General features: G+C 30.4%; 1 protein-coding gene across 1 annotated transcript in view; it reads left to right on the top strand.

Annotated features, from left to right (window-relative positions):
• The window catches only part of Cad89D (cadherin 89D), a 153213-nt gene that overhangs the window by 26543 nt on the left and 102013 nt on the right, over positions 1-24657 (top strand). The window contains exons 2-3 of the mRNA XM_080156463.1: positions 570-877; positions 8707-8843. Of these exons, the coding sequence (XP_080012589.1) occupies positions 769-877; positions 8707-8843 (246 nt within the window). The 5' untranslated portion in view covers positions 570-768. The remainder of the gene's footprint in view (positions 1-569; positions 878-8706; positions 8844-24657) is intronic.

Genomic DNA, 24657 nt, shown 5'->3' with positions numbered 1-24657 from the left:
CATTTCTTTATACATGTACTAGAACCTATGCCCCTATCATCTAGGGTCATTGTGTTAAAAGTAGATCAAGGCTAGAAAAATAGCTCAAAACCATTACAGGACCTATGTAAGGTTTACCTATCCGTTTAGTAGTTATTGCGATCTGAACCTTTAGACAAAAAACTTACTACTTTAAAAGATTTATAATGAAAAGACATAATTTTTTAACTTTTATTTTTAACATCTTAGTTGGAACTGATGATCTATAAATTTGTTTAAACATAAATATAATAGTAAAATAAATAAGTTGTGCTGATATATTTACTTTATTTGATAGGATAGCTTTATTATCTTCTAGTAGTTTGCAAGAAATAGCCTAAAACCAAGACATTACCAAGAAAGAGAAAATCCTAATCTCATGAGCGGTTTGCGTGATTTTAAGCTTCCGAAGGATTGGCATATAAACAGAAAACATCATTTTATTTCATATTATAAATATTTGTTTCGCCAAAATAGACAGTCTTCTTTTTATATTTAACATGTACTAAAAATATATTATACTTATACTAATATTCTTATTTTTATTTCAGATTTTGACTAGCCACCATGCGCATTTTCAAGATGGACAGCAGGACATTTGAGTGAGAAAAAAACTTACAGTGATAGAAATAAAGTGATATTGAGTGACAACAACTTGATGTGGCTGTCAGGAACATAGAACAACTAGTTTAGTAAGGCCTAGAGGCACTGCTCTTCAAGTAGGCCTTCCTGTGTATAGAGCCTTGCAAAATGGGCCTTAAGGTGCCCAGTAGTGCTAGGATGTGGGTCTGGCTGTCTGCACAGGCTCTCCTTGTCATGCTAGCCATTAAACCAACATTAGTCACTTCACAACAAAGAGGTAATTCATAATTCAATTTTTTATTTGGTTAAATTTGGTTTAGATTGGCAAAGTTTTAAAAATATTTGTTTCCCTTTTAAACTAAAGAACATCATTTTCGTGGGGATATATGCCATATAAAAAAGAAAAATTATAACACTAATTAAAAAAGAACAGTGCGAATCAAATAAGATGCTGTGAGAATTGGTGCAAAAAATATGACGTAACAAAAAAATTAGCCAATGAGAGGCCGTTATTGACCAATGGCGGCAATGGTAGTGGCCGCCATTGGCTAATTTTATTTTTTACGTCATATTTTTTGCACCAATTCTCACAGCATCATCAAATAAATAAGCGAATCAAATGAATGAATAAACAAATAAAACCTAAAGAAAATATTTTTAAAAACTGAGGTGTTGATTTTCCCCTACTCTGTGTGGTACCCTTTCTTTGAAAATTCTTTTGTGTTGCCTTGCCCTCTGGACCCGAGTTGTACCAGGCTTTTACATCAACAACAAGATCAGCATTTTACATGAATTAATTTTTAAAAAATTTTCTTTTATAGAGTTTTGGAAAGCTAGGAAACTTACAATTCACTGTTTTAAATATACCATAGATTTTTTATTAGTATTATGTTCATTGTTCATGTATTCATAAATTTAATATAAATAAATCATTCTACCAGTCTTTAAACTAATATTTTCAAGCTACTAATAAACATAAAATGACTAATATCTTTCATGGACCTATTCCTTAATTCTGATTAGTTAACCTTTATATTGAAAATAAGAAAAATAGTAGTTAAAACCTTTTTTAAAACTTTACTTGGAGAAATTGAAGGGGATTTGATTAAAGGTATACGTTGTAAAGTAGCTACGTTGCAAACAAATTCTTTGGTTTTCAGAAATGACATACACAAATTCACACTCACACACAAACATACACACACACACAGCCACAGTTGAAGTGAAGAATACTATCAATCATAGTTCTATGTTTGTTTGTACCAGAGAGAGGGACATATTTTTAAGACATATTCCACACAAATTATGTAATGTTTGCAATTTCATACTCCATATATATTTGTCCTTGTTCTTTCCTTACTGTGAAAATTAGCCATTATACAGTACACGTTTAATTATATCAAACATTGCATGATTAATTTTTTTTTTAAATCTTTGTCCCATACTTGAATGTATAAACATAAAAAAAAACATGTCAAAAAGTGTATTTTTAGATGCTATCTATTTCATGATTCTTATTATAACTTTTACATATAACTAGGACAATGTTCTGACAGTAGCAAGGTTTTACCTTCTTTAATTTTTTAATGAAAAAGTAATCTAAATTTTCAATTATTTTAATTGCAAGCTTAAAGCAGCGAAGCTAAATTTCAAGTCTTTCCGATTGTCCTTCGTCTGTCTGTCTGACAGAATCAATTCTGTAAATTTTGTGTATTTTTTTGGTTTCTTGACTCGACGCAAGAAACACATAAATTTTCTATTTAAATAAGTTTTTTTTCGAGCAACATGGGTTTAATTGTCCTTGTTTTAAACAAAACAAAATTTCTAAATGAATATAAAGACATCAAACTTATATAAAAAGACTGTTTTTCTTGGCAAGTATTTTGTGTTCATTTAACGCTGGATTCGATCCGCTATTTCTTTATTACCCACAACCTTTTTACGTCTTTTTACAGAGCAGCCTTAACACTTTTTGAAGACTTTTTAAAGCTTTTTTGTGTCTTCTTATTATACATTTCTATTTATTTCAAGTTGAACTAGATATTACACTGAAAATTTCCCACATAAAAATTATCTGGATAATTGAACTAATAATGTACAATGTTTAGTAGGTTTTATTTTGTTTTCTAATATTTCCATCATTTTATTTTTATCTAAAACTTTAAAGTTACAGTCTTTTTATGTTTGAACATAAAGAATATATACGGACTGACTCTAGTTATAGAGAAGCCATATTATCTGACCCAATTTAATTTTATTTCACATTTAGCTTAAGTTTAGTGAAAACGTTGCTTTTGCAAAATTTTGAAATTTTGAGTGATTTTTTTCTGTGCTACTGTTTACTGCAATAAAAGTTAGTTGCATGAATACATAGAGCAGAATTGCACCTTGTAATGCATTAAACACCGTTTACCCATCCTAAATTTTGCTCACACACACACAAACTCATTTACACAGAAAAACGCACAGAATCACACAGAAAAAAACGAACACAGAGTTGAGAGTAAAATCCTGTTCTCTGTGGATGAAATATTCATATTTTTTTTTGCAAGATATAGGGTCGAGTCTTGGGCTAACTTGTAAAGGGACAATATTTAGTTTATATTGTATATAAAAAGTCTATTGGTGTTGTTTTAATCCAGTAATTTGAATCCATTTGATTATTGTTATATTTGTGCCAAAAAATAATGGAGAATGGAATAGTTGATAAATCACTGTATAAGTTTTTTTAAAATCCTCTTTGCATTTGTAAATGTGCAAGGTTGCAGTGATATGACAATAGGCAATGAATTACTCCCCAGTCCCTCCCCCCTCTCCCCCCCACTTGCTCCTTTGTCTAAAAAAATTATATAAAAAAATGTTGGAAACAGCCAGTCCTGATCCAACATTTCCTCTAACCATTATAGTTAAAGGTTTGGAGTGAAGGATCTTTTTCCATTTTCAGTATAAGGTTTGTGATATGTTTAAATTAGTGAAAAATTTTACATTTAAAAATTGATTATATTTTTTCTTAAATTCTTACCCAAAAAATTACTTACAATTGCTTCTAACATCGAAAATGAGTGTCCTATTAGCCAATATAAATTTATATATACATTTGTTCATGTTTTTAAGCTTTCATAGGGGTGTGAGGGCAGGGAGGTTATGTAAGTGGTTGGAGAAAAGACAAAAGAGCGTATTATTATGAAACCTTACCACCACCACCAGCACTATACTACCCAACACCCAACAACCCCTTCTTCTTCATTCTTTTCTCGCTTGTAAGCATCTTATAGCAAGGATACTGGGATAAGTCAATGTAAGATAAATATCTTTAATAGTTTCAATAAGTTAAACAAAATTATAGTTTGAAGGGTAAAAACATTCATACATAATTTTAAAAGGACCTTAGTCAATGAAAGACAAATCTGCCCGTCAGAATTATACATAATATAAAAATAATGCAAATTTTGATTTATAAAAATATCAATTTACTACAAATAAACCCTTGAATTCCTGCGTATTTGCGTACATAAGCCAGGTGTGAGAAATATTTTCAATAATATTTTAGAAGTATAACAGATTATCTTCAGAGAGAAAGAAGACAATGGGCTGTTTATTACACTAGTACCCAAAGTTTTATAATAAAGTTTTCTTATTTGTTGGTTAAACAACTTTAGGGACTGTAGCGAATTTTGATTGGTTGGACCATGAAGTTGAGTGTTCAAACGTTTAAACCACTAATTTTAACTTGCAGAATATAATTTTGGGAGTGTAATTAAATTATCGGCAATTGCCTTATCCCTTAGATCCCTAGATTATCTTATTCTTACCTCTTCTCTTTCTTTCTATAATATTGATTCTACCGTTTATTCTACTATTATCGTGGCTCGGCAGCCGCAGTCTTTGTGAGAAATCGAAAAGTTACAGGTGCTCATTTAACACTTTTAAAGTTAAGAAAAGGTTTTATTTTAAATCAAATACTTTTACATTAGTAGTTTTTTTTAGCTACAACTGCTTATTTTTTAAAAATTTTACAGCAGCGTAATCCTTCATTTTAAGAATTTCGAGTCCTAACAGTCACAATCAAAACACGCGGTTGTTAAAACCTGCCTATTATGCTATTCTAAATGCATTTTTAAATCTCGAAATTTTATTTGCCTCAAATTTTACTTTGCTTACCAAAAAAAGGATTCATCTTTTTTAAACATTATTTTTGATGCTTCATTTTTAACAAGATCAAAATTTAGAACTGAAATTGTTAGTAAATGCTTTTTCAAGAAAGAAAGAAAAAAATAGGTTAAATTTCTCGCAATCACAATTTACTTCTTCAATACCTTTTTGTCTAAATGCATTTCTAGGCATAATTTGTATAATTTTCTTCAAATTTTTGCTGCAAGGAAAGGTTTTATAGAGGCTTGAAAGTCAGGCAAATCGGCATTTTCCCCCAAAGTGTCTTGTTGAACACAAAACCTCCTTATTTTTTAAAATTTAAAGTAAGGGGGTGATAGTTTTTGATGTTTACTTAAGGTTAGTTAGGTTGAATTGGGTAATAAGTAGCTCCGCAGAGTTAGTGTACCACAGGCATAGGCGCCCTGCAAGATTATCTTCTCTCCCAAATGTTTAAGTATTTGAAACAAACTTCACCCCTCTATTTTTTTAAAATAAAAAAGGGGGGGTCAGTGATCGACAGAAATTTTAAGGGTAAACACCGGCAAATCTTTTCTTTTACAATTTTATACAGGAAAGCGGTTGCACAGAATTGAAAACCATATTTTTATAAAAAAATAAATGCAATTTTCATTAATAAATTTAGAGCAAACCTTGTATAAATATTGAATTTTCATCTGAAGCACTTGTTATTTGTCGTAATGAAAATTATGCGGCAGCTGTCCCATAAAAACTTAAAAATCATTAAATATAATTAATGATGAGCATAACTCGATTAAATTAAATCTATCCTTTATTCTGAAACTAATTGCTATCAATCATTTGTTGCAACAAAAAATGGCTGCAAAATCTTAACAGTTTTCATCTACACCTCTTTTAAACCTACACACACACACACACACACATAAATACACACACGCACACAATTACAACCCCAAATTAGGCCCATGAACAAATGGAGTTTAAATTCATTAAAACAAACAAATTCAGTTTTTGTTTGAATCTGGTTGCACAGTAATGGAGTGCAGATTCTTTGAGGCAGGGATCATGGGATGTATTGTAAATATTAGCTGGCAAAAGCATTTGCAAAGGCAGTGAAACAGATTGGAAGAAACAATTTTAGGCTGTAAGAAGGAGAAATTTTTATATACATTTCATTTTGACTTTGTATGTCATCATTAATATTGGTTGTATGGCCTACATAAAGCCAAATCATATTGAACTAATTTTGTAAAAATGCAGATTTGCTACAAAATTACTATTTAACCAGTAGATTACTACATTAAAATCTAAGTTAGACTCTTTTTGATCCTTTCTAAGCTACGAACGGATTCGCCCTTAGTCTCTATGGGTCTTGCATCAAAAGGTGTTGTGGGGTAGAGTCGGCCCTTTTGTAATACATTTTTGATGGCTCCTAACAAGATGTGTCATCCACTTCTTCAACTATTTAACCAGTAGATAACTAGATTAAGATCTTAGTTGGACTCTTTCTTATCCTTTCTAATCTACTAGAGGATTCGTCCCAAGTCAACACCTAAAGGTTTTGTGTGATTTGGTTGAAAGAGATTTTGAATGGCTTTTAGAAAAAGTGTCATCCAATTCTTCAAATACCCTAAAGCCTTTCCTGAACCAACGATAACCTTCCTAAACGATCAGGTCATATGTTAAGAACATCTTATCAAGTATACTGTTGTGGTTTTTTTTCAAAATTAGGAGGTAGGAAACTAATCCAACTATAAATTCGCAAATTTGCTGGCTTGTTCTCATACATAGCCGACGATGAAAGCCTGTGGGCAATGGCCTTAATTCAAATTCACAAACAAATGATAGTGTTTATTTGAGCAATTTAAATTAGGATACTATTTGGCAAACTCATTCAGCTAAACTGGCCATTAATCATTAACTTTGATTGATGGGTTGAAATGAACTAAATAATTATTTTAATAATGGATATTAAATGTAAGTTAGGATTTGTAATTGTTTATTTCCAGAGGCCTCTATATGCAATTGGTGGAAGAGGAGGGATGTCGACCCTCCATTATACAATTTTTTTTTTTTTGAGGGGGATATTTTTTCCAGGGTGATTTATCTCGGGAGGTTAGTGATACCCTCCCCTAGAGTAATTATAGAGCTTCCCTGAATCTATGAGAATTTTCACTGCATAGGTGAACCATATCGGTATAGCCAAGATCTTAAGCTACATACAGACACACAAATAGACATCCTGTTAATTTTAAAAATCAATATCACATCATACGATGCGATATTTAACTAATTCTGGCAGTTTACTTTAACTTGGAAAGCATGTATTTATTATATCTGACGCTCTTATTATAATTTTTTTTCGTTTGGTAATTTAAAAATGCAGTTATGTAATTTCATATTGTATTAAGATTATGAATTTAGTAAAAATACATAATAGAATAGATCCGACATTAAGATATGAGAACTGCAAACTATACATTGAGGGTCCATGGAAATTAGCATGTTAGGGTATGAAACATGCCCACAAAATGTAACTTTGAGGAAGTTTAAGTGCTTTGAGAGTATGGAATAAAAATGATTTTTTAATAGGGGAAGGAATATTTATTTCAACGTATATGGTACGGTTTAATTATAACAATATAACAAAATTTGTGGATCCCTTACTCTACAGATATTTAACAGCCTGCACTCCTTTGCATATTAATCAAAAATTGAATCAGAAACACATGAATCTGCTTGCACTAGATGTTATAGAAACCATTACACAGATATAATATCATATTGTCAGCATAATAACATATTTTATCATTATAAAAAGGTATGTATAAACATGATATTGATGGTAACATTCCTCCAAGATAAGGTTATCTATCATAAAAACTTGCACTTTTTACTGTCGACTCCAATTTAGGATAATAGGAACCATGTATCATCTTATAAAACAACCAAAGGGTGTACAAAAAATAATAAATTTGTAAATATGTGTTATGTAAAATTTTATTGATTTTGGTATATTTAATTGATAAAACACCATGTTATTTACTTGAAAAAAATGCAACAATTTGCAGGTGTGTGATCTTACTGGCCACTCCCCCCCCCCCCCCCCAAAAAAAAAAAAACATTTAGATTTTAGATAACATTCGATAATGGTTTTTACCATTTACAGTAGGGGCCGTGTAGTTTTACTAGTGTGCAAACATAAATGCGAATTTAAATTGTAAAAATCTATCAGAATTGCAAAACAGTTATAAACATGTCCCTCGAAGTTTCAGGGAGGGGAAAGGAAAATTGTCTAAAACCATCCAAAGAATATAATTATAAATAAAATAGACTTAAACCATCTAAGGAATTTTAAAAATGGAGAATTTAATTAGTTCAGTAATTAGTAAGATCTTACAGACAAACACAAGAAAACCTTACTAATTTACACGATGGGAATATGTTTTTGCGAATATGTTGAATTTTGCTTGTGGGATATTTCACGTAATTGAAGGAATACCGTTTTACTATGTTATTACCAATTTGTTGTTTATAGGCTCTTAGACCATAATTGCGGCAAAAAGAGTATTTCAATTTTATATTTTTTTTTCAATATCTTTTGATACATTGATTTAGTATAAAACTTAATGTAAGCTTTAAATTAATTTTGCTTCTAAAAAATTAGAATGCAATGGAAAGAAAGCACAAAAAAAACTAACTGTCTGAGATTATGCCCCTTTTCACAAATATTATAAAAATTAGGTTAGGTTAAGTGAGATTATTTTGGGTTTGTTATAGCCAGATTAAGTTAGCCTCGTAAGGGATTAGACTACCTAAGGTTCTGTCCATCTGCAGGGGCTAGAGGCTTGGGTGTTATCCCATATGGATGCAATTCCAATGGAACTAAAAACACTAAAAAAACAGACACACAAAAGAAGTGACAAAAGTTTATTATTATTTGTAAAATTTGTTAATATTTGGTTATTTTTTCAGGTTGTGAATTCCACGATGAGGCACAGTTCGGCGGGGCCAAACAGGTGCGCGTGACGGAAGATACCGCACCTGGAACTCAAATATTTATTGTCAAGGCATATCCTAGAAGATTGTTCACAATTCAAGCGCTAGATGGGGTAAGTTTTTTACTTTTTGTTCGACTGCCTGCAATATGTGTTTGACTTATAGAAACAAATCTTTAAGAAGAGTCTTTTTGTAATTTTTAAAGTTTGTTTTAGGTTTATTTTCGGGTCGAGGAAAATTCCCAAGTCATTGATTACCTTCCTTTGATGCTCTTAATTCTAATCTGTTATTTTCAGTATCAATGATTACTTTTTTGCGACGTTGTTGTATGTTCTGATAAAGTCTCCACTTCGACATTTATTTCATTTTTTAAAAATAAACCTAACTTACAGTTTATAAAATCAATTAATATAACAGATTATATAATATAACAGATTAATATTCTTATTAGTAGCTCCGCTCTGATTATTATGCTTCTTCCTGGCAAATTTGTCCTTGTTTTTCTATTGCATTCCAGATTTTATACGAATTTGTGTAAATTGATTCGTCAAGGATCAAGACAAATTCTAGCTTTCTACCAACATTTACCTTGTGTAAAATTTAAATGTCCCAACCTACTCAGTTTTGGGATTATGTTGAAAATACAAGGGAAGGTTTTATTGTGTCAATCCTAGAGGCTGTTTGCAGCCAAACGGCTAGACGTTCAAAAATTATTTTAAGCACACAGCACTTGCGTAAAATTGATATTTTCTTGCGCATTTACGTGCACTGCAAAACTTCTGTTTGTAAATCAGCATTGGATATCCTATAATATGTGTAGGCACTTTATTAACCTTTTAAAAGTAAGTTGTATTTAACATTAGTTAGTTTGAAAAGTAATTATGTTAACCTATAGTAGTTGTACGAGCAGTTGAGTAATAATTTTAATTTATATTCATTATTCACTGAAATGTACTACAAGCCATACATATAAAAAAGTGTTTCAAATGTTAATTGGTGTTTCTATCCTATTAAGTTATGTATTCGAACTTGATGGACAATAACTTATCCTGTAGTTTGGCTGATTTGGAGTCATGTGATATAAAGTAATTATATGCTCATGCTTTACCCCTCCCCCCCCCCTAGATTTTACAATGAAAGATATGGCACCTGACCAAACACTTGAAAACATCAATTTTATGGCCACACAACTATGTTGTAAAATTTAGCATGGTTATAATAAGAAACGGTTGTGGATCCATTCAAGCTATACAGAAATCCTAGATAGAGGGGTAGTTTTTTCTTTTGCTTTTGTACAGACAATATCAGGCAATATCTTTTTTTTAAGGTCAACCCTGACCACTTTTTATTATAGTCTGAATGTAAATAGTAGAGATAAAAATGGATGTTTGTTTATTTGTCAAAATGTCAGATAGATAAATAACAAAATAGCTTTTTAAATTGGATATTAATATTAGATCAGGTATGACCTGTCAATTTTTAACCATTCAAATTAGGGATTTACTTATGAATTTTAGGAACCAAATGCTTCTATACAGGGTTTTTTTCTTCTCTATATTTGTTATATTTATTGTAGCATATCTTCAGCTTAGATACAGAGAGAAGATAGGCCTTTTGTTTTCTTTGCTCTCTACACCTCAAACTTTTTGTATGCCTAGATGTTGGTGTACATGATTGTGTGTGTGTGTGTGTGTATGTGTGTGTGGGTATGTTAAATATTATTGCACTGACCTTTAGCGGCTTTCTTTGTTGGCTTTGGAGAGTTTGGTAAGGCCCATCAGCCCTGCCCCAGTCCTGCCCCTACCATCCCATCTAAATGGACATTGTCCACCTGGAATTTAGGTACATGCAGATGTATAAAATATAATTTTTAGTTTGAGTACATATATTTATGTATTTAAACATGTACATATGTTTTCTTTGGTATCTTATCCTGGATATTTTAACATTTAAACTAGATTTTAAAAGTTAAATAAAAATAATATAAAGGCCATCCTTCTTTTTAATCATTTAAAATATTTATTATTCCTCTGAAAAAAATCTAGCAGAAAAAGTTCATTTAACAAAAGATAAATTTTTTAGTCAAAAAGGTCAAATTTTAGGCTAAAACTGTAGTGTATTAGTTTTTCTGCCTTTTCTCTATCCCCGTTTCCCTGAATTGTTCTCCACAGAGAAGATGATTTCATATTGACCATTTTCAATATTAGTTGCACTTCAACAACCATACCATTTTTTACGGGATTCAGGGAGGAGAAACTGATAAAAAAAACTTATCCAAACTTTTATCTGGAAAATTATGCCCTGGGTATCATTCAACTTTTAAGGGTAAGCAATGGTTGTAGATTAATTTGCCATCATTATCCTCCTCCCTTACCTGCATTTTTCAAACAATCATGCCTTTTTTTTTCAATTCGCAACAAAGAAAAGAAAATTGAGCTTTCAAATAGGCTTTAGCAAAATAAAATTGTTTTTATGCATTATAAATAAGTTGCTTTAGATTTTAGAAATTGTTAAGGTTTAAAAATATAAGCAAAATAAAATAATATTTGTTAATTGAGTAACATTTCTATAATATTACAAGCACATTGTTAAATGAGCCTAGGATACCTTTCTTCGTTATGTTTTGAGCCTCGCTTCTATGCATATTAACATACTTGATTGCTTTTCGTTTTCTGAATGCTAAATGTTCTACAAGTTGTCCTACGATTCAGTTAAGTTTTAGCTGAAAAATCTATTGTTTTATCAAAAATTTATATTTTTGTGCAATTGAAGATTTTTTTTAAAGTTGATTTTCGTCAGTTATATCATGACAAAAACGCTAAAAATGTCTACAAATTAATTATTAGTTGTTTATACAGCAAAGTTTCCGGAATTTTTCTTTTGATATTTTAAATTGGACATTACTAATTAAATCGTAAGCAATTTTGAAGGTGTATTTTTTAAAGTATACTGCTGACTTATACGAACACTAGAGTCAGCTTCACAATCTGAATTTATGGACTGATCTGTGAAGAGCTGATGTGAAAAGATCACAAGATCACCCCGAGGGGGTTTCTCCCCCTCCCCACTTTCTTTCCACCATCCTCACAGTAAAGTGTTTGTAAAATGGCAAAACGACAATCTAGATAATAGCAAAAAACTGATAAGAATTATTAAATTACAACCAGCACATTACTAGCTACCCGATATATGATTTAGAATTATTTATAAAAAAAAAAGTTTTAACTGCAATCACTGCACTGGAGAGATTTTCAATATTTGATTTTTGATCAAGCAACATGGAACAAACATCTAACATCCCACTCACCCCAAGGAGGGAGGATATGTAATACAATTTTTTAGCCAAATTAAAAGTTTAATGCTTTAAAAAATGAAACTTTTGCCTTACAACTTTATAGATTTTTCACTAGGACAATCATATCAAAAATCAAAATAGCCAAAACAGTCACTAAAAATTTAGTATCATATCGTTGTAGTCATTTTAAATTATAGAACTTGAGGCGGTTTGATTGAGGAAAGTATGGGCATACTCTAGTTATAAATATGTTTAAGGGGTAGAAATTAAGTTTGCACAACCTTATCATATTTTTGAATATTCATCTTATATTGTAAAACTAATCACTCTGGATCTTTTTGTAGAATTGTCATCAGCCATCTCCAAGTATTAGGGATCAAGGATAGGTCACTGCGATGTTAATAAGCGGTAGCACGACACAAAAATGTGTCCATTGAGGCTAATTGTCCTGCATAGCCGTTAGTCACTGATTAAATATCATATCAGCTAATAAACGTTAATTAAGTTTAATATTATTTAACCCAGATTATTTACCTGTGCAGTGGAAATAATTGTTCTCGTTAATTTTTAATTGGCTTTTCCCCTTATAATGACCAGTTATGCAAAGAAGACCCCCCCCCCCCCTTATAATTAAAACAAATCATAAATGAATAGGCAAGGAGGATTTCGTTTGTTTGTTTATTTCTTTAGGTTATGTAAGGTAATATTGGGTACTGCTTGGCCCAGCAGGGTTGGGTTTCCCTGCATGGCAGGGGTTATGTATAAGGGAAAATACATCCCCCTCCCCGTATGTTGAATTTTTATTAAAAATAAGGTGGAGAGGGTTAAGTGCTCGAAAGGTACATTGAGGGAAAGTGCATTTAATTTTAATAAATAAGGAAAAATATATTTTAAGTACCTACTTAGCAATTATTGAGACATAAACAGACTTTAAAATGTTTGTTTTTTTCGAGAGAAAAAAACTAAATTACAGAACATATGTTTAAAGTTGAAATTAAGCTTGTGTGTCCTCTATATGTCATTTAAAATAGCTCTGAAACAGTAATATGGAAATATAGTTTTTTTTAATTTAAGACGAAGTTTTTGACTAAGAATATTAGTTTTAAAAGGGTTACAAATCTCGAAAATACTTCTATAAATTTCATGAAAGCGGTGTAACAGTTTTTGTTTGTTGATTTATTTCTTTAGATCGGGTCGGGTTAGGTTGTATTGGGTAATGGGTAACCCCGCATGTGAAAAAAAAACTTTTTGTTTAAAAAATAAGGGGTAAGGAGGGGGTTAGGGTTTTATATGCACTTTGAAGAAAGTATCTAATAAAAAAATGCGCTAGAAGAATGAAAAAAATATTAAGACTTATAATGAAGAATGCACATCCCTGATATTGTGAGGACAATTAAGCATCAGTTATATTATGCAGTAACTCATAATAAAATTTTCAAAACAAGACTGTCAGAAATGCATCAACTATCACAATGACATCGTACCCCTCCCACCTTACCCCCCCCCCCCCCTCCTGACAACATTTTTAAGAATTCTCCTTAGCAAATTCTTTCTTATATCCTGTTTAGGGGGATCCATGATGAATCCACCGGTAAATATGCTTTCAAAGTTCTTGACCCCAAAATTTTGAAACAAAGTGTTGTGAAGAGTTAGTTGGTGCATTCTTTCTGTCAGGTTTCTGTCAAATAGATTTATTATTACTTGGATCTTACACCAGATTACTAAGTACTCTAATAAAGTTAAACTTGTAGTGTGCTAAAATAACGATCTTCCACATTCCCTCCCCTAAAAGTGGATATCCGATCTGACCAATAAATGTCAGGGGAAAGCAATTGACGATAATTTAATTAATATCCAGGTATATTGCACATACATTTTCTGTCATTCTTACACAGGGTAAATCAACAATAGATTGGAAAATGCCAGGTTTTATGAATCAACTACTAGCTGTAAGTTTTAATTCGATTGTTGGAGTTTACTATATAGAACTGCTATCGAGATGCAGTCTTTCTATTAAAATTTTATTGACGATATCAAATCACTAAATTAAACAAGGTTGCTATGGCTGACATATTATCGACATGATTGCATTCTAATGATTCTATTGCTACAGTATATCTTTTATTAAAGTTAGAATTAAAATTTAAAATATCTAAATTCTGTTCCATCTTAGAAAGTTTTAGGTATAAGCTTTATAAATGTTTTGGGGTGGTTTTGGAATATTTTCGCGACCTTCCCTCCCTAGGGGCGAAGCATACAGTTTAACTTTGAAGAATCAAAAGTTACATAAAATATGATTTTCCTTGTTTCATATGTTACGTGTTTTAAAGTCATTTTTTTGAGTTAGCGGTTACATAAACGGTGTACAATGCTTTCCGCCTAAATATCAGCAGTGCAAATTTATATTATTTAGAAACGATTTAGATATCAAAGTTTCAGAATTGACTCAATACCCATGTCAAAATATTAAAAGCTCACATATACTTTAAGGCTATTAATAAAACATAGCTTTTAATCTAATTGAAGACTAAACTTTGAACGTTCTGTAATTATCAGATTTTCAGATTTTTGTGATTATGATAATCTAAAACACTTTGGTGTTTTCATGCGAAAGTGTTAAAACACCTACGTGAATTTATGTCCATGCAAATAAGTACGTACATTGTGTTTATATTTCTTGTGTTTTTTTTACCTTTTATGTATAGTTAATAATTTTTATTATAGTTTAATAAATTTTCTTTAAAATGTCAATGTTAATGATCAAATCTCTATCATTATGTTGCTTCAATTTACGGACAAAAATATACTTGCAAAAGCATCTTTTAATTTTTTCAATAAAATATTAGATAAACATATTTGTTTTATTTCAAAAACGTTGGTTAATAATTTACCCCTATAAACCCTCCACTCAACCCCCCAAAAACACACCCTTCTTTGTGCTACGCACGTAGCCGTCACACAATTTTTGCAGAATACCCAAGAAAATAAAAAAAAATATTGTATTTGTGTTTACTACAAGTTACCAATTTTTTTAAACTTTTTTAGCCAGTTTTGTCAATAAGTCAAAGCATATGAATAATATATTGAAATAAATTTGAAGAATTATCGAAATTCCCTACCTTACATAACTTTAGCTAACATACTTTGTCAGACGTTAGCTATATCACCGATGAATATAGAGTCGCTACACTAGAAAATAGAACATAAACTGTAATTGATCTAAATTATCATGTTAGTGGTTTTCTGGGAACACTGATTGAAATCCCAAAATTTGCATTGAAAATGGTTTTTGCATTTTTGCCGTGTTTTGTTGATTGGACCGATTTGATGTATTTAGTACGTTTTTTCGTACATTGGGAACTTTTTACCTTTTTTATCTTTAGTAATAGGTTAGATTTTTTACATTTAAAGATTTTACGAAAAACAAGTATTTATATTACAAACTACAACGATGTCTGTCTGTTCCTTTCTGGCTGAAGGTTAAGATCTTGGAAAACGCTGAACCGAATGGGCTCTAAAACTAAAAAAATATAAATTTAAAAAAACTCCCAAGAACCTGTAGGGGGAAAAAGCTCCTAGACTAGGGACGAAGACACCAGTTCCCTAATTATTTAGTGTCTGAGCGACCAAAAAAATCCAAGAAAATTATCTAATTATTATTAACTAATAGCTCTATTGAACGGAACTACATCAATTTATATTAATTGCTTTAAATTAATAATTTGTACTTAGCTATTGTTTTAGAGACCAATGTTTAAAAAAAAACAAGGGTGACAACACATATAGGCATCGCAGAGTACAATATTTTCATAACTTTACTAAAAATAGTTCAAAAGGTGAGAAAGTCATTACTTTTTATTATAGAGTAACAAAACATATACACTGGATATACCGACTTAGCCATTAAGTAAAATATAAATGAAAATTTCTTGATCGCGCAAAAAATAAAAGTTTACCAATTAAATATCCACAACGATTCTTTCTCAATACATTTTTTATAACTATTTTGATACGGATTCGATCCTTGGCCGGCGGCCGGTCCTGATATGTGTGGATCCGGAAATCCCATATCCGACAGGGGGGATGGAGTAGGGAGAAAAAAAGTGTTTTCACGTTAACTATAATTGCAATTTTGCAACAATTATAGCAATATTTTTTTTTATTTTCTTTAAAGAGTATATAACAAATCGACGCTTTAATTACAATTAAACCCTGAGAAATTGAAATTCAGGAGTAATCATTATTTTGTGTAAATTTGTATAACATATATTGATATAGTAACTTATTAAGTATAAAAGAACTCTTTCAACTTTACACAAAGATTTCCCTTTAAAAAGTAGTGATTTTAAAATATAAATATATTTTCTCTATTAACTTAATCCAAAACTTAATTTATATTTGAAAAAATGCTGTTTAGTGAGGGACCCTTGGAATTTTTCTAATTTTCCAAGGTGTTTAGTACACACATTCTTTAGGGGTGAAGCAAACACTATCAGACAACTAGCATAAGGTATCTCCAGAATTTGCTAATGGGGATATAATTAGAGTCAATTTAGACATATTTATTATTTATGGGCCAAAGTCAAAATTGAGTAAAATCTTTATTAACACCCAACTTAAAAATTTATTTAGCAATTGCTTTTTTTCTAGACTTTCAACTGATTTATAAAAGATTTGTGTTTTTATATAAAATTATAAAGGCAAATTATAAGTGGGTTTTTTTTCAAGTATATATAGAGTCAAATGAAATAAATATAACCTGGAATATGTGACTTTAACTAAAATTTAACAAAACAGTTATGCTTACTTTAGTACTTAAACCGTCTATTGTATTATACAACTACAATATAGGTGGGAAAGAAGAATTACTAGTATGGGGGAAATGAGAAAGATTTGAATACATATTTGAGATTGTTGTTAGTGTATCTCCAGTAGAGCTACTCTAGAATATATTTTGTGCTTTAATAGTTTGATTTTAATAGAAAATAAGTTAGACTTTAAGTAGAAATGTACCATTAAAATACTGAATATAAAGATATTTTCAAAAAATACAATTCCTGTTTTAGGTTAGGTCAAAGTTAGTTATGCTAAGAAAGGCAAAACAAGGACCTGCAGGGTTAGTACCCTCAAAGGGTTAGGAACGAGTATAGGTCTACTATTTAAGAATAATGGCCTCTTACTTTTTATCTTTTTTTTAACTCATTAATAATCAATGATAACAATGTAAGTACATATAACTGTGTAGTTAGGACATGATTTGTTTACATTAGCTGCGACACTTTAACTTGATTAATATCCTTGTTTAATTCTGACACTAATTTAAATTCCTGATCTTTGTATTTGTATATACTTTGGGATAGAGAGACTGACAGACAGACATAAAAAGAGAGAGAAAAGGAGTAAAAGGAGATAAAAGTATAGAAAATAAGATGAGTGGTTATGTGCTCGACTAGGCACTTTGAGGGAAACCCCCGATATGTTACAACTAAAGTTTTATAGAAAATCCAACTTTCAACTTTTAAACTCTTTTTTATATACGTCATCCTTTAGTTGAGGGTTGTTAAAACTATAAGAAGGGTCTATACGTACAACCATAGTTGTAAAATATGGCCGCCAAGAAATATTTCCAAAATTTGATTCTTTTTTTGTCAAAAAATAAATAGTATTCTATCACTACATAATCCCTATTATTCCTTAAACATATTTTCTTATTTTAAAACATTTAACAAGATGAAACTCTCGTTGTGCTGTTATTGTTTCAACATAAGACTGTATAATTACATTTATAAAATTTGCATACTGTAATTTAGTCTTAACTTAAAGCATGTATATGTTAAACATATATCGTAAATCATTCTCTGTGTGCAGCTAAATTATTTTGGTTGAAAAAAAAACGACTTAGGTCGACTATAGTGGTGGAAAACTACTGTCTAGTCGGCTTGGGATGTGAGATGATTACAATAGGCTTTCAACATGTATTTTTATGCATAAAGATTATGTAAACTATTCTATACGTGTTGGATAAACAATAAGACAGACAGAAAAAGTGTTCTTTTTAGCCTTTTGTTCTTTAAGGTTTTTATAAAGTGTAAATTGTAAATATGCAAAATATTTTATAAATTTCTTTGAATGATTTTTAAGGAATCTGTAAGTCCTGGTATGGTCAGGTTTTAAGCTTTTAACTTTCATTGGATATATAGCCCTCTTACAACACCCAAAAATAATTTCCAAATACCCTATTTGGGACATTGATAACAACAATGTCCTTAATTAATAAGTAAATTAAACTTTTTAGCAAAAAGCTTCGCTCCTACTGGACGTATAATCCTTGTTATTTAGAATGAATGTTGTGTGTGTGTGTGTGTGTGTGTGTGTGTGTGTATGCGAATAATCTAGTATGAATGCCTTAAACATCAACAAAATTGTCACGAACATAAAAATTGGTGCCCTCACAAAAATTGTTAAATCTAAAGTTTTTATTTATCTAGTATCTTACTTTTATGAGGGAATAAATAATAGATTAAACCAATAACTAGTCTTGAATCTAAAGTATAATAGACTAAAACAATCACAGGATTTTAAAAAATAACCTTCAATGAAGAACTCAATTGGTTGTTCAGTGCTTAGCGAGATTTTAAAGGACAAACAATTTCTATAATAGGATATTGGCAGTTGTTTAATAAAATGTAACGTGATACATATATACTGGTCACCTATGCTTTCGTTTTCCTTTTTTGGAGAATGGTAAAAGCCTGAAAATTATTTTCAAAGTTCAAAAAAAATGCTATCTCATTTTTGATATTGCAATTTCATCTAAAGTATTTATCTTAGTTATGAGAATGCTAACAAAATTTCATTGGCCCTGCTTGACTCATTACGCACAATTAAACGAAATAGCCCATGCCTTTTATCTTTGTAAAGTTTAGATAAAATTTTGAAATCCTTTAGTAATATTCATTCTATGTTTTATATGTTTTAGAATATTTTTTCTCGTATTCATTCGAATCCGGTGGATAGGAACCGGTTCTCATCCATACGAAAAAACTATGTCTAGCATCGTATTATATCCAGCTTTCTACGAATATAAAAATGTACAATCATAAGATTAAAACCAGTTTTTTTAGCCCGTGCCTACGGCACCTAGGAGCTAAAAAACTGGTTTTAATCTTATAATTGTACATTCTATATCCGCGGAAAGCCGTTTATAATACGATGCGAGAAATAACTATTAAAACATCAAACAGGAAGCATATGTCTGTCTATACGAAAGAATTTAAAATTGACATTTTGCCTAAATCTATGTTTAATTAAGATGACCATTGATAAGCGTGTGTTGCTGAATTGAAACCAATCTTTTTCCGGTCTAGAAACGTAAATTTGTGATGAGATTGGAAATTATTTGGAGCCCACCGGAACGTAAAATTGAATGGATGGCTTACAAACAAAAGTGTCACAGTAAACTGACAAAAATTACCATTTTGCAAAATTTAGAAAAATACTTATAAAGTAAGATAAGTTTTATTGGATAATATTTTTGAACTTCAAATTTTAAAGAACACAATGCTTTTATTATTAGTGGTAGTCATTTTTCTTAGACTATTTTTTTTTAACTGTATGTAATACCCCTCGATTAGTTATCGAGATCTTATAGAACACAGATATATATTTATATATATATATGCTATGATATGTTTAAGACATTATAATATGCAACACAATCAGGCAAAAATTTCATATAAATGTTGGAACAATTTTGAGGGGGGGGGAGCACAGAGGGTTAAATTTAACCTTGATTTTATTCGTGTGTAAGAATTGATAGCTGATTGATTCAATTCGACAATTGGGAGGGTGAATTTATTTATCTTCACTGAAATTTGCATAATTTTGAAATAACCAATAAAGATTTTTTCTTTTCTTTAATAAAAATATCACTGGCTCTCAAAACCCATTTACAGAAATTATTAATCTTTTAATCTATTTTGCTTTCACAGGGCAGCCATTAAAATTGTGATCATTTTAAATTCTATATTAAAAAAAGTAATCTTTATAATAGTAATGTTTTCAACCGCCTAACTGTTCAATCATTCAATTTGTAAAAATGAACAAAAATGATATTAGTTTAATAATGTTTTATTTATATATGCATATTTAGTTTAGTTTTGTGACAAATATATGTTTTTGTAAATAGAAGAATAATTACCCCCTACCCCAACAAATAACATCAACCCCCCTTTCAAATATCTGTGCACGCACCTGAATAAATATAATTGATGTTAATAGTATACATGACAGTATACAAGAATTTCCTAAAAAAAATAATAAAAAAGCTACACTTCATTAGTTACATTAATGATAAGTGAAAATTCTTAGAAAAACTTCAACACACATGAAATTGGAAATATTTAATATTTTGTAAATAAGAAAATTACAGTCTACAATTTATTTATCTCTGACATGATTTAAAATAATTACCGCATTTAAAATGATGATTTCTTGAAGGACTTTCTGCTATTTTATCCACTATTTTAGGACAAATTAGTAATGCTAATTTGAGTATAATTCGCCTAGAGACCAACTTACTGTCTTCCCTTTGAACTTTCCCCTGCGGGCATCCATTTTATGTGCGTTCATTCAAACTAGCATTTTTTTTAGGTTTAGTCAATCTACAAATGTATCATTTGTTATATAACGCTCTATTGTCATTTTTTATATGGAGGGGGGGGGGGGGTTGAAGGGTTTTTTATTTTGGCTATAAACTAAACATCTGTTCCAATAGCAAAAAATAACCACACGACACATACGAAGATTTTATATTATAAAAGGCTACTTGAGCGTTGCAGTTATTATCGAGATATTTCCTAACAGACATACGGACATTCTATCAATTTTAACTAAGAATAAAAGGATAATTTTTTTGTTTTGTATGAACTAGTCGCTGTATAAATGTAAGAACTATAGGATGCCCCTTGGCTTTGAGACAAGGACAGAAAATCTACAATTTTATATGGAACAAAGGACTAATTCCGACGTTCCCACAAAGTTACAGAAAATTATATTAATTGAGTATTTTAATGATTTATTTCCATTGTTTGAAAGTGGTCATGGCGGATATTTTTCTCAAATATTTGTCGGCATTGAATTCAAAATAAAGCTTCAGTAATAAAAACCCGATTCTACCAAGTTATGTTTTTCAAAAGACATAATGATAATAGAATCCTCTCATATTGCATCAGGACTATATTTTAACATAAGAAAAAGAATTAATTAAAGAACATGTCATTATTACATGACCTAAATCGAATAAGATTGTTAACATACTAGCTTCATCATAAATGTATTTTATTCAAATTGTAAACTTTGCAATTGAAAGGAAAAATTTTGCTAAATTTATATTATGTGGTTTTATATAAAGCAATTACTAGAATGGTTTAATGCAAATATAATACAGGAATTATCCGCTAATCAAAAGACATCATACCAAATTGATAGTCAATCATAAGCTATTTAATAATAACCAAAGTTATATTACATTATTATGAGCCAATCATGCTACATTCAATACAAGTTTAAACTTACTTGTAATTTCATAAAGGGGTTTAAATTATTTCACATTGTCAATTTTGGCAAACTTAAAATTACGCATTTGTTTTTTCAGGGCTTGGCAGCAGCGCATCAGCCGCGACTAAGCCTCAAATATCTTGAAAAAAAAGGGATTGCCATTTTTAAGCCAGGTTTAGGCTTCCAGATAATTTTTAAAATTGTAAATAATTGATATCCCGTAGGCTTACAAGCGGCTGACGCGCGGATTCCGAGGCCTGTTTTTTTTTGGTAATTTAAATTTAATTGTCTGAAAAAGGGACATTTATAAACATCATTGATAAGGTTTGGCCATAAATAGATTATGAGTTAAATAGAAAAATGCTTAATTTAATTTTTTTTTTATTGTCAAAAGTGACCTATTATTTATCCATGGATCTCAGAATTTCCCCCTAGTTTTAAATATTACTCAGAATAAGCCCTAAAGAATTATATTATTCAAATGTTTATCTATAAGACTGCCAAACTTTATGTATATTTCTTTAGAATTAAATATTTCAAGAATAATAAAATCAATGTTTGCCTTTATAACAACAACAATAAACTTTTTATGAGCTTCAAATTTTTAAACTAATGTGTTTAATATTAAACAAATATATCGATAAAACAAAATCAATTATCTTTGTTTATTTACCAATAAAAATAACATTATAAACATATTTTTACAGTTTGTTTTGATTAAATCAAATTTAAAGTCAAGTTTTGACAATTCCAATGGTCATCATAAAAATACTTCAGTTAAAGATGTGACGTTTAACAAAGGCAACCAAAATAACTTAAGTTAACAAAGTTTTTATCTTGGAAAATTATGCTCATAACATCTACTAAAGAAAGAAAAAAAATAATACATTATTCAATAAAGAAACTTTAAAAGAACAGGCGGACGATCGAACGTGTAATGAAAAATTGCAGTAATGTAGAAACAAATAAAATTGTTGCTACTTTAAATATAATTTGAAGAATGTAGTGTTTACTCTGGAACTTGCTAGTTGTCAAGTGTTTGCTCAGATTCTTGAATTGAATACCCTCTTCATATTTCAAATACACGTCTTCCTAGGTTTTTATTTTATTTTGCAGCTTTAAATTAATATTTTAAGAGATATTTTGTTCGAGAGTCAACCCTTTAAAAGAAAACATTCAAGTAATATTCTTTTCTTCTTTTAGCACAAGTAGGGTAGAATTATAGGACAGTGTTCCCAAAGTAAAAATTTATATGAACGGCCCCCTGACCAATTTCTTATTCAAGGTTGAATATGAATATGTTAATTTTCCTTAGCTCTAATTTAAACTTTCAACACACATACTCAGGGGATCCACGAATTCAGCCATGTTGAATAAAGAAACCAGATCCTTTATATAAGAGACAAGATTATACAATAATTCTTCGAAGCACCTTCTGGAAGGATAGCTAAAAGACTTTAAGCAGACACAATGCATAAAAAAAAGCCTTATACTTGACTAAAGATTTAGTGCAATATTACAAACTCTAACTTTTTAGAGTAAATCATGAATCTAGTAATAGTGTCTAACTTTTTATCTTTGTGACGTAACAAAAATCGAAGGATGAGAGGGGAGGTGGAAAAGGAAACCCCTAAAAAAGAGATGGATTTTTTTACGTCACAAAGATAAAAAGTTAGACACTATTACTAGGTTCTAAATCATTTGTGGTCTGGTTTATGTTCTCTAACTTACATAATTCCGTGGCGCCCCTAATACATAACCATAGATTAGAGAAAGAATATGTTATAGAGAGGATAAATCATGTAGGCTGATAAGTTGGGTAGTGGGGCTGATGATTGAGAAACATTTCATTATCCATATATGCACTTGAACTCTTATTGAATAATGAATAATAATTTAGTTTTGTTGGACCTTGATAATTATGTCTAGATGTATGCCATAATAACGCTAGGCCTAAATCTCTTTCTTCATAATAGTTTTAAAGTATAATATTTCTGACTGCTCTCTAAACTTCTCTTTCTTATTGTTTTTATTACAATTTTTCCTGCTTTTTAGTGTTTTTATTTTCTTTAATACCTTTCTATGAGGCAACCTTTATTTATTTCTTTTATGGCGTATAGTTACAATAGAATAGTTTATCGCATTATATTATACTATCGGCTACGCCCCTAGAGGCATCTAGTGGCACTTTAAATGTTTTTGTTTGCTACGATAATTCTTTAGTACGATACTTCTTTATTTTACGTAGAAGTCTCCCGTATTTAACAAAAATTTTCGATTTTTTTGTCATTTCTCTTGGGAGGGTGGTGGTACCTTCCCCCAAAATAGTTATAAACCTTCCCGGGAACCATGAGAATCTACCCTGTTAAGGAGAACCCGATCGGTTCAGCGGTTAGCGAGATCCTTCGCTACAAACAAACAGACAAACAGACAGACAGACAAACATCGTTCTACTTTGTATTATAGATAATTATCTAAGATTAACACCGGATTTGTTAGACCCTTGGGGACAAAGTCCCGGGGTAACAAAACTTATATTAATTTCATGATTTTTAATTCAATATTCGTGGAATATTGTCTGCAATTCGATGTTATACATGATTTTTAAGTATGGCTGAAAACCGGTTTTAATTCAGCATATATTAATTGGTTTCGAAGCCATACTTAAGACCTGTTTCTATTATACAATTATACTTTTATTATCTGTTTTGCTCGTGTCTTTTTTATTCTAACAGACATTTTTATCTTTCTTCTCCAATCTCCTTGATATTAAGTATTATAAGTTCATTCATTTAAGTTGAAAAGTTGATACCAATTTACGCATAATGTGCATGACCAAATAGGCATATTTTCCCCCTTACTTATCCTTCTTTTCCCTCTTTTCCCTCTCTCTCTTTTCTCTTACACTCTATCTTTGTCTAATATGCTAATAGCCTCTCCCCTAGAGTCCAAATATTCCTAGACTTATATGGTAGAAAGGGGCGGATTCTTAGGGGGGGGGGAGCTGTGGGGCTGTTGAGTAAGGTTCAACCCTCTCATTATTTTCGCCTTATTATGCTCATCATCCAATAGTC

Source organism: Acartia tonsa, chromosome 4 (assembly GCF_053477335.1).
Source record: "Acartia tonsa isolate MP-2025a chromosome 4, ASM5347733v1, whole genome shotgun sequence".
NCBI classification, from domain to species: Eukaryota; Metazoa; Arthropoda; class Copepoda; order Calanoida; family Acartiidae; genus Acartia; species Acartia tonsa.
Note: the sequence above shows the minus strand (reverse complement) of the source record. Positions and strands in the feature narration are given on the sequence as shown.